Genomic DNA, 22,598 nt, shown 5'->3' with positions numbered 1-22,598 from the left:
ACAATTGAGATAATGAAAGGAGAAATGAGCGCCCATTTAATGGACTAAAGGGTTGATTTTAAATATCTTGGCGGTAGGGGTGATGTACCTTTTGACCTCAAATAAATTAAAAATGTTCCTATAGTGGGAATTTTCCTTTCAGAACTTGACATTTGCCTCTTAGCGTATTAAAGAAAGAACGTTAGGCTTACTGTGTAAAATTAGTATTCATGTATCTTTAGGTCATGTTGAAAAGATATTATATATATACTCTTTCTATATGATTATCATTATTATTTATTTCAATTTGCATATTATATTTTTCTAAGCTTGTATCTGAATTTGAATGCATTTATTTATTCATTTAAAAAATACTTTTATTGGGGGTGCTTACATCTCTTATCACAATCCATACATTCATCCCATGTGTCAAGCACATTTGCACATATGCCTCCATCATCATTTTCAAAGTATTCTCCTTCCACTTGAGCCCCTGATAGTAGCTACCCATTTCCTCCCCCTCCCTCCCCCTCCTACCCTCGCTCATGAACCTTGATAAGTTATAGATTATTATTTCCATATGTTACATCGTCCTCTGTTGCCCCTCACCCACTTTTTCATTATTTGTCCCCCTGGGAGGAGGTTCTAGATGGATCCTTGTGGTCAAGTCCCACTTTCTTCCCCCATCCTCCTCTAATCCTCCTGGTATCTCTACTCTCCTTTTTGGCCCTGAGGAGTTTATCTATCTTGGATTCCCTGTGTTGCCGACTCTTATCTGTAGTAGTGTGCATGGTCTGGTCCAGTCTGATTTGTAAGGTAGAATGGAGGTCACGATAGTGGGGTGAAGAAAGCACCAAAGAACTAGAGGAAAGTTGTGTGTTTCATCAGTGCTAAACTGCACCCTGACTGGCTCATCTCTTCCCTGTGACCCCTCTGTGAGGGGATGTCCAATTGTCTACAGATGGTCATTGGGTCGCTGCTCCATGCCCCCCCCCCATTCACCTTGGGTATGGTTTTATTCTGGGTAATTGCACTTTCTTTAAAGGAGTTTCTTTACTTCTTAGGCTTATTATTCAAGGAAAGAATCTTTTAGAAAGGGAGTCTTTTCCCAAGTATGTGCTTAGGAAGTATTCTTTTTTTTTTAATTTTAGGATCTATTTATGTGTGCTTCTATTAAATTTCTTTGCTTGGGTAACTGTTCTTAGAAAAAAGGATTTTATTTGAGAACCTCTAGAACCAGTGAAGCAGCGGGCTGAAGAAAAAGGGGATATTTGTATAGAATCTGAGTTCATTGGGGTATTCCACTGTGTACAGGAGCTAACACGCTGTGACTTTACCTGCACTTTAAAAAATATGTAGTGGTGTCTAGTGTCTGTAATACACTGGAGGGCCAGTAACTCCTATCTTCATTTTACTCTGTTATTCATTCCTGAAAACTTACATGGGTGCTAATTCTTTTTCTTTGTGTGTTTGTTTTTAGTGCTCAAGACAATTTTCCTAATGAACGATCCAAGTCTGCCAATGCTCAGGCTCTCAGTAGCCCTTTTGCAGGGATGATCTTTGGTATGTACAGAACTTCCAATTGATTCGGTTTTTCGAGTGCAGTGACAGGGACTTATTCTGTATGCTTGTTAACCAGACGTACTCTTGAAATGAATGTAGAGAAGGGACTATAAATTCTGAGATTGATTGAAGAGAGCCACATATATTTTGTCTTTATTTAGTCTCTGTACATTCTACATTCTGTAATTATCTTTTTAGATAAGTAAAATTGCAAGATTTTTTATTTTATTCAGGTTTTTCCAATTGCACTTGCTACTTCAGAGTTAAGGCTTCATCTTTTTTTTTTTTTAAACAATCTAGCAGGTGAAGACAGAGAAGCTATTCAGAGGAGGAAAGATAAATATAGACAAGAATTATTGGAACAAATGGCTGAGCAAAAGAAGAACAAGAGACGGTAATGAAAGGTTTGCATTTCAAAAGAATGTTTTGAATTTAAAAAAACTTTTACAGAATGCCCCTGTGGCTGTAACAATTACGTAGTAAAAATGAGGACTTGATTTTGGATTTATAGATCATTTTCAATTTCCACCTTGTAAATCTACCAGGAATGTAAGCAAATACTATGTTAGTGCTTACTGTCTGTGTCTTAGTTAAAAATAAGCCTATGCATGTATTTGGTAACAGGCTTTAGCATTGTTTGATTAACTTCTCAGTTTTGGGTGGACGTTAATGTTAACTACACACCCACTGTATTATCGTGACAAATATAAGAGTGTTTTATCTTTTTACTATCTGATATGGTAAGCATAATTATAAATTTAAAATAATCCTATGACAAGTTCACAGGTATTTATATTGTATACAAGTCTCAGTATAATTTTTCTTTTTCAGTGTAATGTTTCCAGACGAAATATTTGTGAAATAGTAATTTTAGTTTCAAATTAGGAATAGAAATCTTGATTCTGCCTTTTCCCCTTTATCTTAGATCAAGACATGTCTGCTGCTGAATATTAGCCATCTTTAACATAAATTCTTTAAAACTGTATGCTGTTTATATCTTAACTTTTACCACTCTATTTTTCCAATTGAAAGAATACATATATGCATCTGGAAGAAACGGAGTTTTGGGGGGTTTGTTGCTTGTTGTTTTTCACAAAGTAAGGATTTCATTTTGTTTCTGTACTTGGTGCTGTGTGGGGTTGTCCAAAGAATCCCAGACACTGGTTTAAAAATTCATATCCTAAGTTGTAGGTGAATTCTGGTTTACTTTGCACTAAGTTAGAAGGTGATTTGTGAGTTTATATAGCTGAAGACGTTATTGCATAGTTTTAAGTGTAATTTTATTTCAGTCATGGTTCTTTGAGTAGTGTTTGCTATTCTTAAAAGTTTTTAAAAATATACAAAACTTTAATTTTATTTAGGGAAAAAGATTTGGAACTCAGTGTTGCAGCTTCTGGTGCACAAGACCCTGAGAAATCGGTGAGGGCTCATGGAATCTTTTAATGTTTATTCATTTTTTCAAATAACCCCCAAATGAGACGGTGAGGTGGGGATAGAAGATTTAGGAGGAACTAGTTAAGAGCAGGCCAATTCAAGCAGCAATAAAATAAATGAAATTGAGTTCTCATAAAAAGTAAATGCTAGCTCTTACCCTTGCTTTGTTTCTATAAGATTTTTCAGTCGTGAATTAAGTTGTAGATTGCTATAAATTAGTTCTTTACTCGTTATTCAAGTGTATTAATTCATGGAAAAGTTATCCTTGCTTAATATATAACAGAAGTTAATGTTTTTCTTGAGTATATCTTTACCACTTTTCTTTTATCAGTTTTTTTCCAAGGAAACTGAAAACTTTAATTCTAATCTTTGAGCACGTCACTTGTTTTTATTTAATGTAAAATTTGAAAGATAATAACCTTATTTTTACTTTAATTTTGCAAATCTCATCATTAAGTGGATTGAATTACTCACAGCATTGCAGTTAAGTAAGGAGGAGGTAATAATTTAATTACTCTTATCAAAAAGTAGTTTGTTGTAGTTAGCTGTGTGGTGTGCCTATTTATTTGCTAAGACAAGCTTTTGCTGAAATATTTAGAAAGATGGTTAATAAGCTTTAATTACTTTCATTGAAGAGTTCATTTTCAAAAAGGATGTAGCTACTCAAAGTTGTTTGGCTATTGGCAACTCTTGATTTTATTCCACAAGTTCTAAGTGTATACATGGGAACCGTGACAGCAAGTGGGTTAACTATTGGGCTGCTATACCCCAGCTTAGCAGTTTGAACCCACCAGCTGCTCCAAGGGAGAAAGGTGAAGGAAGCTTTCTACTCCCACGAAGAAATATAGTCTCACAAACCCACAGGGCAGTTCTACTCTTGTCCGGTAGGTGGGGCGGGCTAAGAACTGGAACCAACTCAATGGCAGTGAGTTTCGGTTTAAGTATAAATCTTACAGGCAGGTTATCTTTTTTAAAAAAAGTTTACTACTGGCCAGCATCACTCCTAAATATATTGATTGCTCAAAAAACAAAACGTAACAGCTGTGAACCTGAACAATTAAACTTGGAAACAGATAAGCATGGTAGGAAACAATGACAAATTCTAAAGCTATGTATTTTTTTGCCTATTAATAAATAATTTGAAATAGATTTGGCAGTTAAATACTTTCAAAACCTTGAACTTTTCAATGTAACATGGTCGCATGTTAAGTCTTGGGTGTTACAGATACATCAGCGTTTGATAAACTGACTTTTATTTGTCTGTGAATGAAGCCCTGTTAAGTGTCAAATTACTCTGTGAGACTCACTTGGGTTGACCCATCATAGTAGGACGGGGTCGAGTGTCTGAGACATTTTACTCTCTATAAGAATAAATAAACGAACATTAGCAATGTAGGAGTCAGACCACATCTTTTTAGTATATATAAAAGATGATGTATTAGAGCAGGATCAGCAAACTCACCTGCAACCAGATCCAGTTCCTGTTTTGTTTTGTTGCTTAAATAAAGTTTTATTGCAGCCTCACTTCATGGTTTACCTGTTGCCTGTGGCTGCGTTCCCACAGCAGCAGAGTTGAATCGTTGTGAAGAGACCTGGCCTGCAAAGCCGCATCTGCTTGCTCTGAAACCACAGTGGCAGCTGGATAGAGAAGCTGCGTGAGAGTGTAGTAAAAAGAATGTCTGGCCGTAGGTCTTTCTTGAGCATTGAGGCAGGCTTAGGGGTGTGATGCACTTTTCAGGGGTCCTCAGTTCCCTTAGCTATACAGTAAGAAGTAGGTCATCAAAATCTTTTGTAGCTGTGAAACTCTGTGTATTGCAACTGATGTGACATGCAGTCTGGGACAGAGGCTCGTTAGAGGGTGTGTCCATCTTTAAATCTCTGAGTTTGTATAACAAGCAGATTTCCCTCCTCTGTTTTAGCCTGATAGACTAAAGGAGCTCAGCGTGACACCAAGACACTTTGAAGAGACCATGCCACCGGAAAGACCCAGAGTAGCTTTCCAGACGCCTCTCCCTCCTTTATCTACCTCATCCGTCCCACCCATTCTGTCTGATCCCGCAGTCACAGCTCACAGCGAAGAGTTGCATAGTGGACTAAGCAGCACCCTTGGTGATATGGTGCCTCCCAGGTGCTTGTTTATAATGCTTTGGGAACTAGGTAAAGGTATTGTTGTATGTTTTGAAAAATATGCTGAACCAGGTAACATGATCCTTCTGAGATTTTGTACAATGAACAGCTTTTGTAAAATTTCTTTTCTTGTTTTCATTGGTCTTTTCTCTGCTAATATGAAACTAATGGAAATCCTTATGCTACATAGATTGTGTAAAGATGAGTTTGTATTTTCAGATTGAATAACTAAATACATGTTAGTGCTTAGCATTGGGTTGTACTTTGGAATATCTATTTTTAATGTCTTTTAACATACATAAAAGCTATCCATTTTCTTCAATTTTATAATTTCCACTTGGCAAACATTGAATTCTTCATTTTATACAGAAAAGTTTTGAATGTGATTTTATTTTAGCTTTATCTCCTTTGACGCGTTCTCTCTGATTGCTTAGGGGTTCTACAACTTAAATGTTAAAACTAAAAAAATGTTGAGATTACAAATTTGGACTTTAGGTATTATGGAAGAGATTAGATTCTATATGTGAAAAGCCTATTAATGATACCATCACTAGACTGTACACACAGAAAATCCTGTTGTTAACATTGATAGTTTCTTTGCTTTCCTCTTTTAGTTTGACGTGGTCTTATCTTCTATTTCCTACTAACACCTTGTTGGACTCTATTTATTGTGTTCACCAGATCTTTTGTTTGTTCTGTTGACTGGCTTCCCAAAGAAAAACACTAGGAAGGATGGTGATGCCTGAGCGTGGTATGGTGCCTTTAGCACTGAATGCGGAATGAAACTTGCTTCACTGGGTTTGGGTTTGGGGCAAGCCTTTGTGGAACTTGAGTTTTCTCACTTGTGAAAATGGAACAGCAGTATTTTTTCTCTCACTACAATTACAGGACTGTTTATAGGGTTAACTGTTATGTAGATACAAACTCTGTATAAAAATTAGGTTAGTTGACTTTCCTAGCACTCATTCTACTGCTTTGTGGATGCACCTTTGGATACACAAGGCTAGAAACGGCCAGCAGCTAGTTAGTGTGCAGTGCACTCACTTATCATGTGAGCTTCAATGCCCTCCTGATGTTTGGGATTATTTTGAAATGTGTACCAGAGAGAATCTGTGACGATGCATCCTTTTGCTTCTGCTCAGTTAAAGGGCTTTGTTTGCCTGGTGGGAAAAGACTGCATTAGTGGGAATGCTTTTCTCAGCGTTACTAAAGTGCTGAAGTCGTGGTTTTCTGAAGTTTTCAAGTTGTGAACACTAAAAACTGCGTTGAGACATAATTTGGAAGAGACGTCCTTTGAAAGAAATAGGCATTCTGTGCCCAGTCACACTAACCATGCTGTATTGCAGCTCCCCTCTCTCTGGGGGCCGCCCTGCCTTGCTAGCTGCAACTAGCTCCTTCTAGGAACTTCACTTGGGAACGTTTTTTTCCAGAGTCTTCCCTGTGTTTTCTTTCCCGTGCAGTTTATTGTCCCTGCTCTGTATTCCTATAACCGCCTACATCTAATTCTGTTATTTCATTTATTATGCTTTGCTGTAAGGGTTGCTTATTTCTGTATTATATTTGAGGAACAGGGACCATGTCTGTTTTCATTTGATACTGGTACATAATGCCTAGTGTTTACTAAAGGTTTTATCTCACATAAATGTTATATCTGAAGTTCAGAAATGTCATATTAATATGAGGATGTTTCAGAAAGCTCATGAGAAATTGGAATTAAAATATAATGGAGTTTCTTCATGAACTTTTTTTATGGCATCCTTTTATTTGCTTTTTGAATCATAATTTTTGATTAAAGATAGTAGTAAAATGATATTATTTTCCTAAAATTGTTATTGAAGTTTCAATAATATTTTTGTAAAATATCTTGATTTTTAAAAAAGATTCACAATGAAATATGAAAACATTTCCCAATTTTCTTTTGATACAGGGTTCCACCTCTGCCTCCTCCTCCCTTGCTGCCACCTCTGGCTGCTAACTTTCGCACTCCCTATGATGATGCGTACTATTTCTATGGAGCCAGAAATCCTTTGGATCCCAGTCTTGCTTATTGTAAGTTACCTACCTCATGAGGATTATATTTCCCCCTGGTGTTTCAATCTGGAGAATTCCTTTTTGTGCAAGCAAAAATATGGACATGAGAAAAGTACAAATTTTTATAATTCAAGTATTATGTATTTATTGATTTAAGAAACACCTTATTTTAAGGCCTAGATGTACTTCATAGTTAATTCCTGTTTATCTAGATTTTAAAAAGTAGCTCTCTCTTGATATGATTGAACCATTGAATTGTATGATATGTAGATTATGTGCCAATAAAACTGTAAGAAAACATCGCTCTCCTTTCCCTTATGTTGTGTTTGGCTCACTCCTGCCTGAGAGCACACACAGATGCTTTTCTCTCGGGAACGTTGTTAACATTGTCGCTATGTTCCGACTACAGAAAGAAATATATGGCTGTCCCATGGGTCTCTAGAATGGAAGTTTTGTTTTTCTTTAAAGATGGTTCCAGGTTGATGGGAGTACAGCCTGCAGGTTACGCCAGTGCTCCGGTAGCCCCCCAGCCAGCCCAGCCTATTGTGTAAGTCGTTCTTTGAAGTCCTTATTTATTTAAAGAATTATTTGTCTTCATAGAACCTGTGTCCTTTAACTCATTCTTTTTTTTCCTTCAAAACAGATGTCGTTGGTTTTCATTTCTAATGGTAACAAGTGCATCTGAGTCACAATCATTCTGATAACTATGTTCAAAGCATTCTTTTTTAAGTCAATATTTTATAGAATATGCATTTCACAAATTAGGAATAATCTAATTCTCATTATAAAAGTTATGCATGCAAATTGTTGACAAATGAGAATGCAAAAAAAAAAAAAAGACCTAAACTCAACGCAGAGGCAGCCAAATTTATATTTGTATTTAAGAAGTGTTTCTGTGTATATAACCTTGAATATAAACTCAACAAAAATATACACACCACACACACCAAAGTAGTAGTATATTCACAAATTATTCTGTAACCTGCTTAAAAAACTAGAAGTCTTGGAAGTATTGTTCAGTGTCAATAAGTATAGTTGCACAGCATCAATTTTTTAAGATGAAATATTTGTTTTGAGGTCATTGTGACTCACATTGCAGTTGTAAGAAAAAATAAATAGAGATTCTGTGTAACTGTTAGCAAGTTTCCCCTAATGGTAACATCTTGCAAAATTACAGCACTGTATCACAGCTAGGATACTGACATTGATATGTTCAAGACACAAGGCAAACATTTCCATGCCACAGGATTCCTTTTCTAACCACATTTCATTCCCATCAGCCTCAACTCCCGTTCTTCTAATCTATCTCTGTCCCTGTAATGCTGTCTATTTAAGGAGCTGCATACATCGTATCATACAGGATGTGCAACCTTTTGGGACTAGCTTTTTAAAACTCAGTTTAGTTCTCTGGAGATTCACTAAGATTGTTGCATATATTAAAAGTTTTTTCTGATTATTACTGAGTAGTCTTGATAATATTCATGTACCACACTACGTTTAACCAGTTACCTTTTGTAGAATATGTGGTTTGTCCCCACTTTGGGTCTGTTTAAATATGCAAATACAAGGTTTTTTTTTCCGGTTGTGCATATATATATGAAGTTTTTGTTTCTTTAGGAGACCTGCCTGGGAATTTAATTGTTGGTTGTAGTTGCATGTTTATTTTTGTTAAGAAACTGCCACTTATGGAAACCTTATTATCTTTACACCCTTACCATTATTTGATGGTGTCACATAGTGTGTTTAGTTCCCAAATGTTTGGAGATTTTCTGTTGTTTTTTTTTTCAGGTATATTTTTTGTCTTAGGATATGGTCTATCCTGGTTTATGTTCATTGAATACGTGAATGTGTTTTCTGTTATTGTTGGGTGGAATGTTCTGTAAGTGTTGGGTGGAATCTTACGGTTTTTGTTATATTGTTAGTGGTGCATTCTTTTATATTTTTGCTGATTTTCTATCTAATTGTTTAGAGAAGGATATTAGATCCTCTAACAATACTTGTAAATTTGCCCTTGTTTCCCTCTTTTGTCTAGTTCTCCTTTTAAGTTTTACCAGTTTTTGCTTCACATATTTTTAGCTTTTTTGGTTGGTTCGTACACACTTAGGATTGTTATGTCTTCTTGGTGAATTGACTTATGACTGAACCCTGATGGGTCAGCAATTTGAAATCGCTAGTCACTCCGTGGGAGAAAGGTACTCTTTCTGTAAGATAATCTGATACACAGCCTCAGAAACTCACAGGGGCAGTTCTTCCCTGTCTGTCTGGTTTAGTATTAGTTGGTATAGACTTGATGGCAGAGTTTAACATCTCTCTCTGGTAATGTTCTTTGTTCTGTAGCTCATTATATATGATTGGATTGCCATCCCAGCTTTTCTTACTTTTTGAGTTTGCTCTCAGCAGCCTGTATCCTTATATTTGAAGTGAGTTTTTATCAATGGCGTGTCATAGAGGTTAGATTTTAACACTTAATTTGATAATATGTCAGAACTTAGATATACCGTTTTGTACTTCGTTTTTGATCTCCGTTTTATTTTTATTGTTTTGGTGGGTGACTTAAACATACTGTCAATTTGATGTATCTATAGTGTTTGGGATCCCCGAGTGATGTAAATGGTTAACGTGCTTGACTGCTAACCAAGAGATAGATGTTCGGTTCCACCCAGAGGTACCTGGGAAGACATTCCTGGCATCTGCTGCCCCCACAACACAGTAATTGAAAACCATGTGGAGCACAGTTCTGCTCTGTAGTTTTTAAATCAGTGCTTAAGATTTTACGTTGTACATAGCTTTTTATGGTTGACATTTTATCACTTTGAGTGAATACGGAAACCTTTTGCATCTCATTACCATCCCCCAATTGTTATAATTGCCTTAATGTGATTTTAGAACCACACGAGACAGTGCTATGTCTTTTGTTTCAACTGTCACACATAATTTAGAAAATTCGAGAATAGTCTGTTTTGTTTACGCATATTACTGCCATGTCTTTCTCCCCTTCACAGTATTCCAGGATTCTTTCCTTTATCATTTCTTTTCTCCTTAAGCATTTCTGTAACGTCAGTTTGACTGTACCTATAGTGCTTTGGGGAATCCTGGGGTGATATAAATGATTATTGTGCTTGGCTGCTAGCCAGAAGATTAGATATTTGGTTCCACCCAGAGGTACCTGGGAAGGAAGTCTTGGGGGAATCTTGTGTTAGGCTGGGTTGACTAGAGAAACAGATTTATAGACATTCATGTGTGCGCCAGAGAGAACTTTATATCAAAGAGCAATTGTACATTAAAAACAGCGCAGCCCAGTCCAGATAGAGTCTATAAGTCCGATATTAACCCATATGTCAATAATAGTCTATAAATTCCTCTTTAAGCTCATGCAGCCATGCAGTGATATCAAATGCAGGGAGATCATAGGGCAGTGAGGGGAAAGTTTGGTGGATCCAGTGGTGGTGGAAGCATCTCAGCATCTCAGGGTCTCCACATGTGCTCCTCCTCCACCTCCAGGGCTCTGGCTCTATCAGCGTAACTCCAGATGGCTTGTTAACAGGGGTGTCTCGCAGGGAGTGAGTGTATCTGGCCTCCAGTGAGCTATTTTATCTTCATTGTGTCTCCAAATGAAGTCATCAAGTTGCCACCTGATTGACAAACTAAACTTAGCGAGTTGACAGATCATGTAACTTGCCACAAATCTACTTTCCGAAAAGCCAGCCATTAAAAAAGTTATGGTGCACAATCCTGTACATTTATGCAGTCACCATGAGTCAAAAGTGACTTGAATTTTTTTTTAGCCATTTTATTAGTATAGGTATCCTGGCAACAAAGGCTCTAAGTTTCCCATTTTGTGAGAATATCTTGATTTCCTTATTATTCCTGTAGGATATTTGTGTTATTCTAGATCCAGAATTCTGAGTTGTCATGGGCTTTCTTTCAGTACCTAAGAAATATTGTGCCAACTGGGACCAACATGACCTTGGTTTTATTGACTCACTGTCATTCTAATTTTTAATCATGTAGGTAACATGTTCTTACCTGGTTGTTTTCTGAGGCATTTCTTTGTCTTTTAGTTTTTTAGAATTTAATTATGCTGTGTCTTGGCATGGATTTCTTGTATTTGCCCTGTTTGGGGTTTCTTCACAGTCATGAATCTATAGGTTTGTGCCTCTTACCAAATTTGCTAAGTTTTCAGGCATTGTTTCTCTGAGTACCTTTTCCATCTTATTTTCTTTTCTCCTTTTTTTGGACTTTGATGAAATGAATGTTAAGTCTTCTTTTTTTTTAGACTCCAACAGGTCTCTGAGTTTCTTCATTTTATATCAGTCTACTGTCAGCTGTTCAGAGCAGGTAATTTCTATTGCTCCGAACTTTTAAGTTCTATTTTTTTTTTTCAGTTCTAAACTTTTCATTTGGTTCTGTAGGCCTTTTTTCCTGAGGCTTCTTTTCCCCATTTGTTTTAAGTGTATTTGTAATTGCTCTGTGTACATTTCTTTTATTAAAATTGCTTTAGAATCTTTGTCAGAGAATTCTAACCTGTTTGTCATATTAGTGTTGCTGTCAGCTGATTGTGGTTTGGGTTTTATTATTTCCTTCAGTCTGGGATTTTTCCAGCTCTTGGTATAATAAATGATCTGTGATTTAAATCTGGGTGTTTCTTTTTAAATCATTTTATTGGGGGCTCCTACAACTCTTATCACAATCCGTATATCCATCCATTGTGTCAAGCACATTTGTACATTTGTTGCCATCATCATTCTCAAAACACCTGCTTGGTTTTGTGTCGAAGTAGCTATCCAACCAAACTTTGGGATTTTTTTTATTGATCATTTTATTAGGGGCTCATACAACTCTTATCACAATCCATACATACATCAGTTGTGTCAAGCACATTTGTACATTCATTGCCCTCATCATTCTCAAAACATTTGCTCTCCACCTAAGCCCCTGGCATGAGCTCCTCATTTTCCCCCTCTCTCCCCACTCCCTCATGAGCCCTTGATAATTCATAAATTATTATTTTGTCATATCTTGCCCTGTCCGGCATCTTCCTTCACCCACTCTTCTGTTGTCCTCCCCCAGGGAGGAGGTCACATGTAGATCCTTGTAATCGGTTCCTCCTTTCCAACCCACTCTCCCTCCATCCTCCCAGTATCGCTACTCACACCACTGGGGATCATCCGCCTCGGATTCCCTGTTTTCTTCTCCTATCTGTACCAGTGTACATCCTCTGGTCTAGCCAGACTTGCAAGGTAGGATTCGGATCATGATAGTGGAGGAGGAGCTAGAGGAAAGTTGTGTGTTTCATCATTGCTACGTTGTACCCTGACTGGCTCGTCTCCTCCCCGAGACCATATTGTAAGGGGATGTCCAGTGGCCTACAAATGGGCTTTGGTTCTCCACTCCACACTTCCCCCTCATTCACTATGGTAAGATTATTTGTTCTGATGCCTGATCCCTTTGGCACCTCGTGATCGCACAGACTGGTGTACTTCTATGTGGACTTTGTTGCTTCTGAGCTAGATGGCTGCTTGTTTACCTTCAAGCCTTTAAGACACCAGACATTATATCTTTTGATAGCCGGGCACCATCAGTTTTCATTGCCACATTTGCTTATGCACCCATTTGTCTTCAGCGATCGTATCAAGGAGGTGATCACACAATGATATGATTTTTTTTTTCTTTGATGCGTGATAACTGATCCCTTTGGCACCTTGTGATCACACAGGCTGGTGTGCTTCTTCCATGTAGGCTTTATTGTTTATTAGCTAGATGGCTGCTTGTTTACCTTCAAGCTTTTAAGACCTCAGACACTATATCTTTTGATAGCCGGGCACCATCAGCTTTCTTCACTGCATTTACTTATTCACCTGCTTTGTCTTCAGTGGTTGTGTCAGGAAGGTGAGCATCATAGAATGCCAGTTTAATAGAAGAAAGTATTTTTCCATTGAGGGAGTACTTGAGTGGAGGCCCGATGTCCTTTTGTTACCTTAATACTAAACCTATAAATATAGGCACATAGACCTATTTCCTTATCCTCATATATAAATACATTTGCATATGTACATGCCTTTATTTAAACCTCTATAAGTACCCCTTTTCCTCCCAGCTCTTTCCTTTGACTTTCCTCTTGTCCCACTATCATGCTCAGTCTTCATTTGGGTTTCAGTAATTCCTCTTTGTTACACTACCCTTGATCGCACCCTACCAGGCCTCCTACACCCTCCTCACCACCGATTTGGATCACTTGTTGTTCCCTTGTTCCTGGGTTTGTTAACACCACTACTTTTCCCTTGTGTCCCCCGGAACTGTCAGTCCCGTTGTTTTCTCCTCCAGATTGTTCATCCAGCCTATCTTATTTAGATAGACTTGCAGAGATAATAACACGCACAAAAACAAGACAGAGCAAAACCAAGCAACAGTATACAACACAACAACAACAACAACAACAAATCAATGACAACAAAACACAACAAGAAAGAAAAGCATGTAGTTCGATCAAGGACTGTTTGTTGGCCTTTAGGAGTGTTTTATACAGTCCAGTTTGTTGGGGCACCACGTCCTGGCCCCAAAGTCCACCTTCAACATTCCCTGGGGACCTTGCTGCTCCATTCCCTTGCTATTCTGTTGCACCCCCGTAGTATTTTGCCTCGGTATGGCGGGATCAGATGGGGCGCAATTCCCCCACTGTGTCTCCAGTGTTGTCCCCTGTAGGGCTATGGGAGTGAGGGACATCATGTCTCATAGTGGGGCCGACTATGTGGTCTTCTCTGTGGACTGGCTGCTCTAATTGGGAACATCGTCCTTAAGTCCTGGTGGGCCAGGATGTGCTCCACTCTCACCTCCTCCCCCTTCATTTGCTCCTGTGGGTTCCGATCACATATGTCCGTCTCCTGGAGCTGCAGATTCAATGCCATCCTTTGAAATAAATTCTCCTGGGGGGAGGGCAAACCTGGGTATTTTTTATTATGTCACGAGATTTGGAGCTTACTTGTATTTTAGCTGATTATTTTGTGACGTGCTGGCAGGAGAAGTGAGGCACTGCCTTTGCTTCATCCCTGCTCCCTGCTAAGGCAGAGACCAATTGCATGTGCTCACGGCTACACTCCTGCTCTCCCTCCATACCCACTCAGCCTGCCCATGCATCTATTTGTAGAGCCCTGTTAACGTGGGATTATCCGCATCACAGTATGTACCTCTGTTGCCTTTAACTCTCACATTCCTCTCATCGTTTCCTCCTGCCTCCTCCATTTTTTGCCAGCTTCCCTTTATTGTATGTTGCCTTCCCCTACACCCATGTTAACCCTTGTCTAGCCTTAGCTGGTACTTGCCTTCCCTTCCAATCTCTGGTAACCATCAAATAATACTTCTTTTAAGGTGTCATTTTTTTTCTTGACATTTCTCTACAGTGGTCTCATGCAGTGTTTGTCCTTTTGTGATTGACTACTTTCACTTACTATGATATGTTCTCTGTGTTATGGGATGTTTTGCAGATCCATTGTTATCCTTTAACATTACACAGTGTTCCATTGTGTGTGTGTACCACGGTTTATTTATCCTTTCTTTCATTGGTGGGCATTTATATTATTTCCATCTTTTTGCCACGGGACTAATGGTGCAATGAAAATGGTATCTATGTATCTATTTGTGTCCTCGTCTTTATCTCTTAAGCTGTATCCATAGGAGTAGCTTTCTGGATCATAGAGTCCCTTTTTTTTTGTGGCTTTGTGAGGCAGTGCATGATGGTTTTCCATAGTGGCTGTGCCAGTTTAAAAGTCCTGCCCAGCTCACTGCAGTCATGTCCGTTGTGGCTCATAGTGGCTCAGTAGGCCAGGGTAGAACTGCCCATTTGGGTTTCTGACACGGAAATCTTTGCAGAAGCAGAAAGCGTCATCTTTCTCCAGCTGAGCAGCTGAAGAGTTTGAACTGCTGACCTTGAGGTTAGCCGTGCAACACTTAATCCACTATACCACCAGGGCGCTTTTGAAGTCCTACAGGCAGCACATATAAGTTCCAATCACCACACAAACATTTTTAAAAGAAAGAAAATTTAATCAGTATGATTTCTGCAGGGACAAGACAGTATCTCCTTGTTGTTTTGATTTCTCTCTCTTAAGGGCTAAAATTTTCAAGCATCTCTTCATGTGTTTGTTAGTCACCTGAATGGCCTTGTCAGTGAAGTGTTTCTGCTTTTTAAATTAAATACTTTTATTGGGGGCTCTTACAGCTCTTATTATAATCCATACATCCATCCATTGTGTCAAGCACATTTATACATATGTTGCCATCATCATTTTCAAAGCATTTTCTTTCTACTTGAGTCCTTGATATTAGCTCCTCATTTTCCCCTCCCTCCCGCACTCTCCCTCCGTCGTCGTGAACTCTTGATAAATTATAGATTATTATTTTCACATCTTATATCACCCGCTGTCTCCCTTCACCCAATTTTCTGTTGTTTGTCCCCTTGGGAGGGGTTTATATGTTGATTCTTGTGATCAATTCCCTCTTTCCCCCCTCACCTTTCCCTTTCCCTCCTGGTATCTCTATTCTCATTATTGGTCCTGAGGGTTTTATCTGTCCTGAATTTCCTGTGGTGTGGGCTGTTATCTGTAGCAGTGTACATGTTCTGGTCTAGTCAGATTTGTAAGGTAGAATTGGGGTCATGATTGTAGGGGGGAGGGAAGCATTAAAGACCTAGAGAAAAGTTGTGTGCTTCATCGGTGCTATACTGCCCTGAATGGCTGGCTCATCTCTTCCTGTGACTCTTCTGTAAGGGGAATGTCCAATTGTTTACAGTTGGGCTTTGGGTCTCCACGTTGCTTGCACGCACACTCAAACACACACACACATTCACATTGGTATGATTTTTGTTTTGGGTCTTTGATGCCTGATACCTGATCTCATCGACACCTCATGATCACACAGGCTGGTGTGCTTTTTCCATGTGGGCTTTGTTGCTTCTCAGCTAGATGGTCACTTGTTTATATTCAAGCCTTTAAGACCCAAGATGCTATATCTTTTGATAGCTGGACACCATCAGTTTTCTTTACCACATTTGCTTTTACACCCATTTTGTCTTCAGCGATCGTGTTGGGAAGGTGGGCATCACAAAATGCAGGATTATTAGAACGTGTTTTTGCATTGAGGAACTACTTGAGTTGAGGTTCAATGTCCATCTGCTACCTTAATACTTAACATAAATATAAGTACATAGATCTGTTTCCTTATCATTATTTATAAATATATTTAGACCTCTATAAATGCCCTTTGCCTCCTAGTTCTTTCCTCTATTTCCTTTTACTTTCCTCTTGTCCCACTGTCATGTTCAGCCTTCATCTGGGTTTCAGTAATTCTTCACTGTTATATTGCCCTTGATTAAGCCCTACTAGGCATTCTACGTCCTTCTCTCCATCGATTTTTCAGTGATGCGTTTGTTCATGCCCATTGCCCATTGTGTTGTTGAAGTTTTCTGTGTGTTGTAGATTATATTTTGTTGTTGGGAGGGGGGGGGGGCTTCCGTAAGTTTACGGAGAAACAGAATACAAAGTCAAGGACATTTTCCCACGACCTTTTTGAAACCCCATTGCATGGCATACCAAAACCTCTCTCCAGTTCACAGCTTCTCTTTTTCACTTTAGGTAAAGTCTTGATAAGCATAAACACTGGATTTTTAGGTGGTCTAAGCTATGTATTTTTTCTTCTGATTATGCGTTTTTGTGTTTGATAGTGTGTTTATGCCCCCAAATAGGATACCTGGTGATGTATGTAGTAGGTTACACATTGAGCTGCTAAACAAACATCAGTGTTTTGAAGCCACGAGTCACCCTACCCTCTCCTGTCAAGATGTAATGTCTTGGAAACCCACAGGGGCAGCTCTACGTAGTAGAGGGTTGTTATGAGTCAGAGACGTGGAGTGGGTTTTTTGTTTGTTTTTTTTAGCTTTGCTCTTATGTTATCTTCCATGAACTTTATCGTTTTAGTGTTAACATTTAAATCTCATCCATTTTGAGTTAGTCTTTGTGTGTGGTGTGATTTGATTATTTTAATGAGTATGGTTTGATTTTTCCAGAAAGGAATATCTAATTTTCCTGGCAGCTTGCGTTCGTGACAGTCTCTTTCCCATTGAACGGACTTGGACCTCTTTTCAGCTGTCCATGGACGGATAGATTCATTTCTGGGTTTTCCATTCTGTTCCACTGGTCTGTGTGTCTGTCATTGTATCACATGGGTTATTCTGATTACTAGGCTATAAGTACATTTTGAGATAGCAGATTGGGAGGTCTCTTACTTTATTGTTAGCTTTCAGTATTGCTTTAGCCTTTTCCTTCGCATTAAGGAGCCGTGTTGATCCTTGTCAGTGTTCCTTTGTATGTCTCTTGAGATGATTGTAGACTATTTTCATGGCATATGACTTTGATTGATTTTAGATATTACACTATCCTTGGATTCTTGAAATAAATCCCACGGTGTCACAAAATTTAATCCTTTTTATATTCTGTTGTATTCAGCTTGTTAATATTTTCTTTAGGATTTTTGTGCCTATACTTACCAATGGCACTGATTAGTAATGTCCTTTCCCCTCCCACCCATTTTTTGATGTCTTCTGATACTAGCCTAGTAGACTGAGAAGTTTGTCTTTATTTTTAATTTTGGGGGGAGTTTGTTAAACATTGTTATTTAAATTTTGGTTAGAAATCACTAGTGAAGCTAACTTCTCTGGTTATTTCTTTGTAGGAAGTTGTTAGATAACTGATTCAATTCCTAGCTATCTCTTAAAATTTTCTTCAGTTAGTTTTGGTTGTTTGCACCTTTTGTAGACATTTGTCCCTTTCATCCAGATTATTGCAATTGTTTCCAGTATCCCCTTATAGTCTTTTAAAGTGTTTTTGTAAGTTAAATGTCATGTTCCCTCTGATTCCGTTTTAATAAGTTGATCCTTCACTTCTTCTTGGCATAGGCAGTGGTTGGTTAAATGCAAGGTCAGTGGTCAAGCCTGCTGACTCATTGGGAAGAAGGCAAAGCTGTCTGCGCCCATGAAGTTTACAGCCTTAAGAGCTGGAATCAGTTTGATGCCAGTGGGGGGCGGAGATTAACTAAGTCATTGGTTATTAGGATATTACTTGAGGGACATCTTGACTCACTCTCACTACCATCAAGTCAATTCCAATTCATAGTGACCCGACAGGACCAGGTAGACCTGCCCCTGTGGGTTTCTGAGACTGTAATTCTTTGCAGCAGCAGCAGGAAAACCTCAGCTTTCTCATGCAGAGTGATAGTTTCAAACTGCGGCCTTGTGGGTTGCAGCCCAACACGTAACCACTTTGCCATCAGGACTCTGGAGGGACTTGTATGTAGTATGTTATTCTGTACGTTCATAAATTTACATAAGTTGTACACTGCTTCATGAGTTATCACAACATATTCACCCAAGTGTAAGTTGCTACCAACATGAAAGATTGGCTCCATGGGCTTTCGGTGAAGAGGCAAGAGGTTTGTCTAGGGACGGCCCACTTTGACTTATGGGAACATGCTCCTCCTATGTAAACCTACATAGATGTCATGCTATTTCACAGCAATATTTGTATTTTCCTTTTTGGGCCATCATAAATGGATTCAAACTATTAATTGTGTGTTTGTTGTAGGAATATAGGTGGACAGAGTGAACTGAAGACTACAATTGATCGGACGATAAATGCAGGATTGTTTTTCGAAGATAAACCAAAACCTTCAAAACAGTCTCTTCAGTCTTATCAGGAAGCTTTGCAGCAGCAGGTATCCTTCCATCCATCCAGTGTCCAATGCCTTATGTATTAGCACAGCAAGCAGTTCCACAGAACTCAGAATGTGGCAGGGGAGATAGAAATTATTTATACCTACACAAAGGGAAAGAAATTATCATTCAGTAGGATTCATTTTAAAGTGTATAGACTGGAATGTTGCTGGAAGCATAGCAAAGAGAGAACTTTGCTTGGGCAGCTGGGAGATGGCTTCACGTAGTAGCTACTTGACTTGGGTGTTGTTGCTCTGTGAGTAGGTTTGGAATTCGTTGTATTTTGGGGCAGTGTCATTGACCTGCTTATAAAGCAGTGGTGGGACATGGGACGGGAGCGTTAGACTGATGTAAATTGTGGAGAACCAGTAAGGTGTTTTCACCTTTATCTTATAGGTAGTGGACAACATGACATATAAAATTCCAAAGTAAAATAGTTGTAGTTAATGTGAGCAGATTTTCATTTTAGGAAGATACTTGGTTGAGGTGGCAGGGAAACCATCTGATAATTTATTGAGGTAGTCTGGGCAGGAGATGAGACCCCCCAAGCTAGAGAGGGAAGATGGGAGTATACCCGAAGTTTCATTGACAGGACTTGAATGTAGGGAATAAGAAAAAAACAAGCAGGGAAGTTGAAGATGATTTCCTGTGTTCTAATATGAACTATGATAGGCAATGCAGGAACCAGGACGTGGGAATGGGTTGTTCTATGGTTTGTAATGTTTGAAGAGAGATTCCTCCAGTATAATTATTAAATGTATGGAGCTTATAGAAGCATTACCTTATCTCTGAGGAGACCCCATGATCCTTGGTAGATAGATGTTTAACTGAGATTTTAATTTTTTTAAATTCCTCTTAGATTTCTTCTAACACTTTTTGTTCAAGATTTCCTTGGCCAACCATTTGAAAGAAACATTTTTCAAAATCATGGAATCAACAACATTATATTGTGTGTTGAAGATTCCACAAAAACGTCAGGTTATAGCTGTCAGTCTTTGAAAGCGTATATTAAAAATACCACCAACAAAACTAGATTTTCCAACTCCAGGAGTCTCCACGACTTCTCTGGCCTTGTTAGAGAGTATGGTTGCTGAACTTGTCATTGCATATGGTTGTGTTTTTACATGGGATACTTGTTTTTTCCCCCACAATGTAGGTACTTGTTTTTTTACCTTCCCACATGTCTCTGGACATATAAGCCCAGGGCTTATACGTGATGATGGTAGGGATGGTAGAAGAGTTTTTGAAAAAGAATCTCCAAACATTTGGCAGGACTTTGTACACAATCAAGCAGCTCTTTTTCAGAAGGCTATAAAACTTATTGAAGGTGACAAAATTTTGGTAATCGAAGTAGCAAATGAAGTTAATAATTTAAAAATTTAGTGTCAAGAGCAGTTAGAAAATAATTTTCTTCTGTTAACTATCCGTAATAGTATAAGCCAGCTAGAAGAACAAGGTGCAATAAATCGTGCAGATATCATGAATCACGTTAAAAAATTCTATAGTGACTGCATAGATTATTTAGAAGAGTGGACAGTACATTACAATGATACTGAACATTTTCATTGGGTTGCATTAAAACAAGAACTTAATTGGAATGATGTGCAAAAAACATTAGATCATATTACTCAAAATTTCCCATATAGTAATATTTCCTAAAATCTTTTAAATGAGGTATAATTATTAAAATATATATTGATAAGAAATGGTTAAATCTTGGGCATCAGCAAAAATCTCAATAGAGAACAAAATATTTCATCATTTTTAAACAAGCCACGTTCCATATAATAATGCACTAAAAATTGTGGAATACGCGCTGTCCTTACCAGGAACTAATGCTGCTATTGAACGCGCTTTTTCTATGGTAAATAAAGTGTGTACATCAGAAGAATCACAATTAAGTGTTGAGACTTTGAAAGCCATTTTATGTGTGAAATATAATTTAACAAATTCTTGTGAAAAATTTCATGACCTTGTAAACAACGACAGCAATCTACTAAAAAAAATTTACTCAAATGAGAAATAGGCCAAAGAATAAAATAATGTTATACATAAATTTTAATATATTATATTTGTAAATTGTACTTATGTTGAAATTAAAAAATATATTACAATACTATTTTTGCGTTCTATGAAAATTTTTGCTGCTCCATATAGACCAAATTTTTAATCAAGGACCCAACCCCTCACCCCACCCCCAGTCAGTGGTGTCCTGCTTTACCAATGTTAAAATCTGGTCGCCTTAGGTTAAAATGAGTTGGAATCTACTGTCCAGATGTGTTGAGAATAGAGTTTGTGGCTGGACAGTATCTATGTGAGGGTCTGTGAAAAAGGAAAATAGGAAGATTTTCATGTTCTCCATGACACCGTTGCAGTTTAAGGAAGGAAACTTCAGGATTCTCTAAATAATGGTTCAGGGAGGAGTCGGGGGGTGAGAAGTAATAGTTGGTCTATTTTAAAGTGATGTCTTTGATTGGAAAGATCACTCCTTGCAGAATATGTTCTAGCCAGTGAAGTATTTTAAATTCACTATTTGCCTGTGTTTGTGTTGTTTAAATTACCTGTTGAAATATGCTGGAGGGGGGGGGAAGCAGCTCCATTTCTTTCTAACAAACATAAAATCTGATATTATCACTAATACTCAGAATCTTGTATCAGAATACTTATCAGCACTTCTAATCAGTGTTTCTTGTGTTTCCAAGATTCTAGAAAGAGAACTGAGAAGGAAGAAAGAACGGGAAGAAAAAGAACAATATGAAGCTAAATTGGAAGCTGAAATGAGAAGTTACAACCCTTGGGGGAAAGGTGGAGGTGGTGCGCCTCTCAGGGACACAAAAGGGAATTTGATAAGTACGCTATTTTCATTGAGTTATTGTTGTTACTGTTTTTAATAAACTCAGAGTGAAAAGTAGAAAGAACTGGGAACCCATAAACCAGTTTCTTAGTTTGTAACTTAATGGAAAGTACATATTCTGATCATGAATATAGCAGTTTAGGAAAACTTTCCTGTTTAGATACTATTTGTATATTTTTATTAAAAAATTTGTATCCTCTGATGATAATAACCCAACTGTAGAGAAAAAAATTGTGCTATTTGGTAAGCTTTTGGCTATACCAGCAGTTAGAAGACTTCTGTGTTTCCTAATCTACTGACTTGTTGTTTTTAATTGATAAGCCATGCTATAAGTGATCTGGAATGACCCTTCAGGTGTGCCCAGTGGGAGGGCTCTACAGAACCTGGAAAGGCCGTACGTACATTAGGAACTTTCCAGCGGTTTGCAGGATTATGTTGATCTACCTTTCAACTATATGTAATCAATACTTTTTCATCTAATTATCTCAGAACAAATATTTTACAGTACAGATGTTCATATAGGATGTTAAGTATATAGTTGTTGGTCTCGAACAGCTTTTTGCTAAGCAGAATCAAAATAGAGGGAACATCATTTGATTAGAAATGAGAAATGAGAGAATAGAAAAGTACTTATTACAATTATAAACTTTGTGCAGCTCTTTAGGTGTTTTATGCTATAGGGATAGTTGGATGATGGAATCAGAAAGCAGTACAGGTATTGACTTATTAGGGTTCTTATGAGTTATGTCTTTGATTATGTGTTAAATATGACTTAAAAAAGATATAAAGTTTACTTATATTAATAGGATAACTTTTTTTGTTCCTTTCCTGTCTTTAGCATGAATACTATGC

The 22,598-nt window shown here is 38.0% G+C and overlaps 1 protein-coding gene across 6 annotated transcripts in view; it reads left to right on the top strand.

Annotated features, from left to right (window-relative positions):
• Positions 1–22,598, top strand: part of CSPP1 (centrosome and spindle pole associated protein 1) — a 138,784-nt gene that overhangs the window by 45,857 nt on the left and 70,329 nt on the right. For all 6 annotated transcript variants that reach the window (XR_012784501.1, XM_075549606.1, XM_075549603.1 and 3 more), the window contains 8 exons: positions 1,460–1,542; positions 1,843–1,936; positions 2,904–2,961; positions 4,896–5,104; positions 7,031–7,152; positions 7,603–7,681; positions 18,765–18,894; positions 21,595–21,742. Coding sequence is in view for 5 of the 6 variants with exons in the window: in XM_075549606.1 (XP_075405721.1) it covers positions 1,460–1,542; positions 1,843–1,936; positions 2,904–2,961; positions 4,896–5,104; positions 7,031–7,152; positions 7,603–7,681; positions 18,765–18,894; positions 21,595–21,742 (923 nt within the window). In the remaining variant the exon portion in view is untranslated. The remainder of the gene's footprint in view (positions 1–1,459; positions 1,543–1,842; positions 1,937–2,903; positions 2,962–4,895; positions 5,105–7,030; positions 7,153–7,602; positions 7,682–18,764; positions 18,895–21,594; positions 21,743–22,598) is intronic.

This window comes from Tenrec ecaudatus, chromosome 5 (assembly GCF_050624435.1).
Source record: "Tenrec ecaudatus isolate mTenEca1 chromosome 5, mTenEca1.hap1, whole genome shotgun sequence".
Taxonomy (NCBI): Eukaryota; Metazoa; Chordata; class Mammalia; order Afrosoricida; family Tenrecidae; genus Tenrec; species Tenrec ecaudatus.
This window is presented reverse-complemented; position numbering and strand designations above follow the sequence as displayed.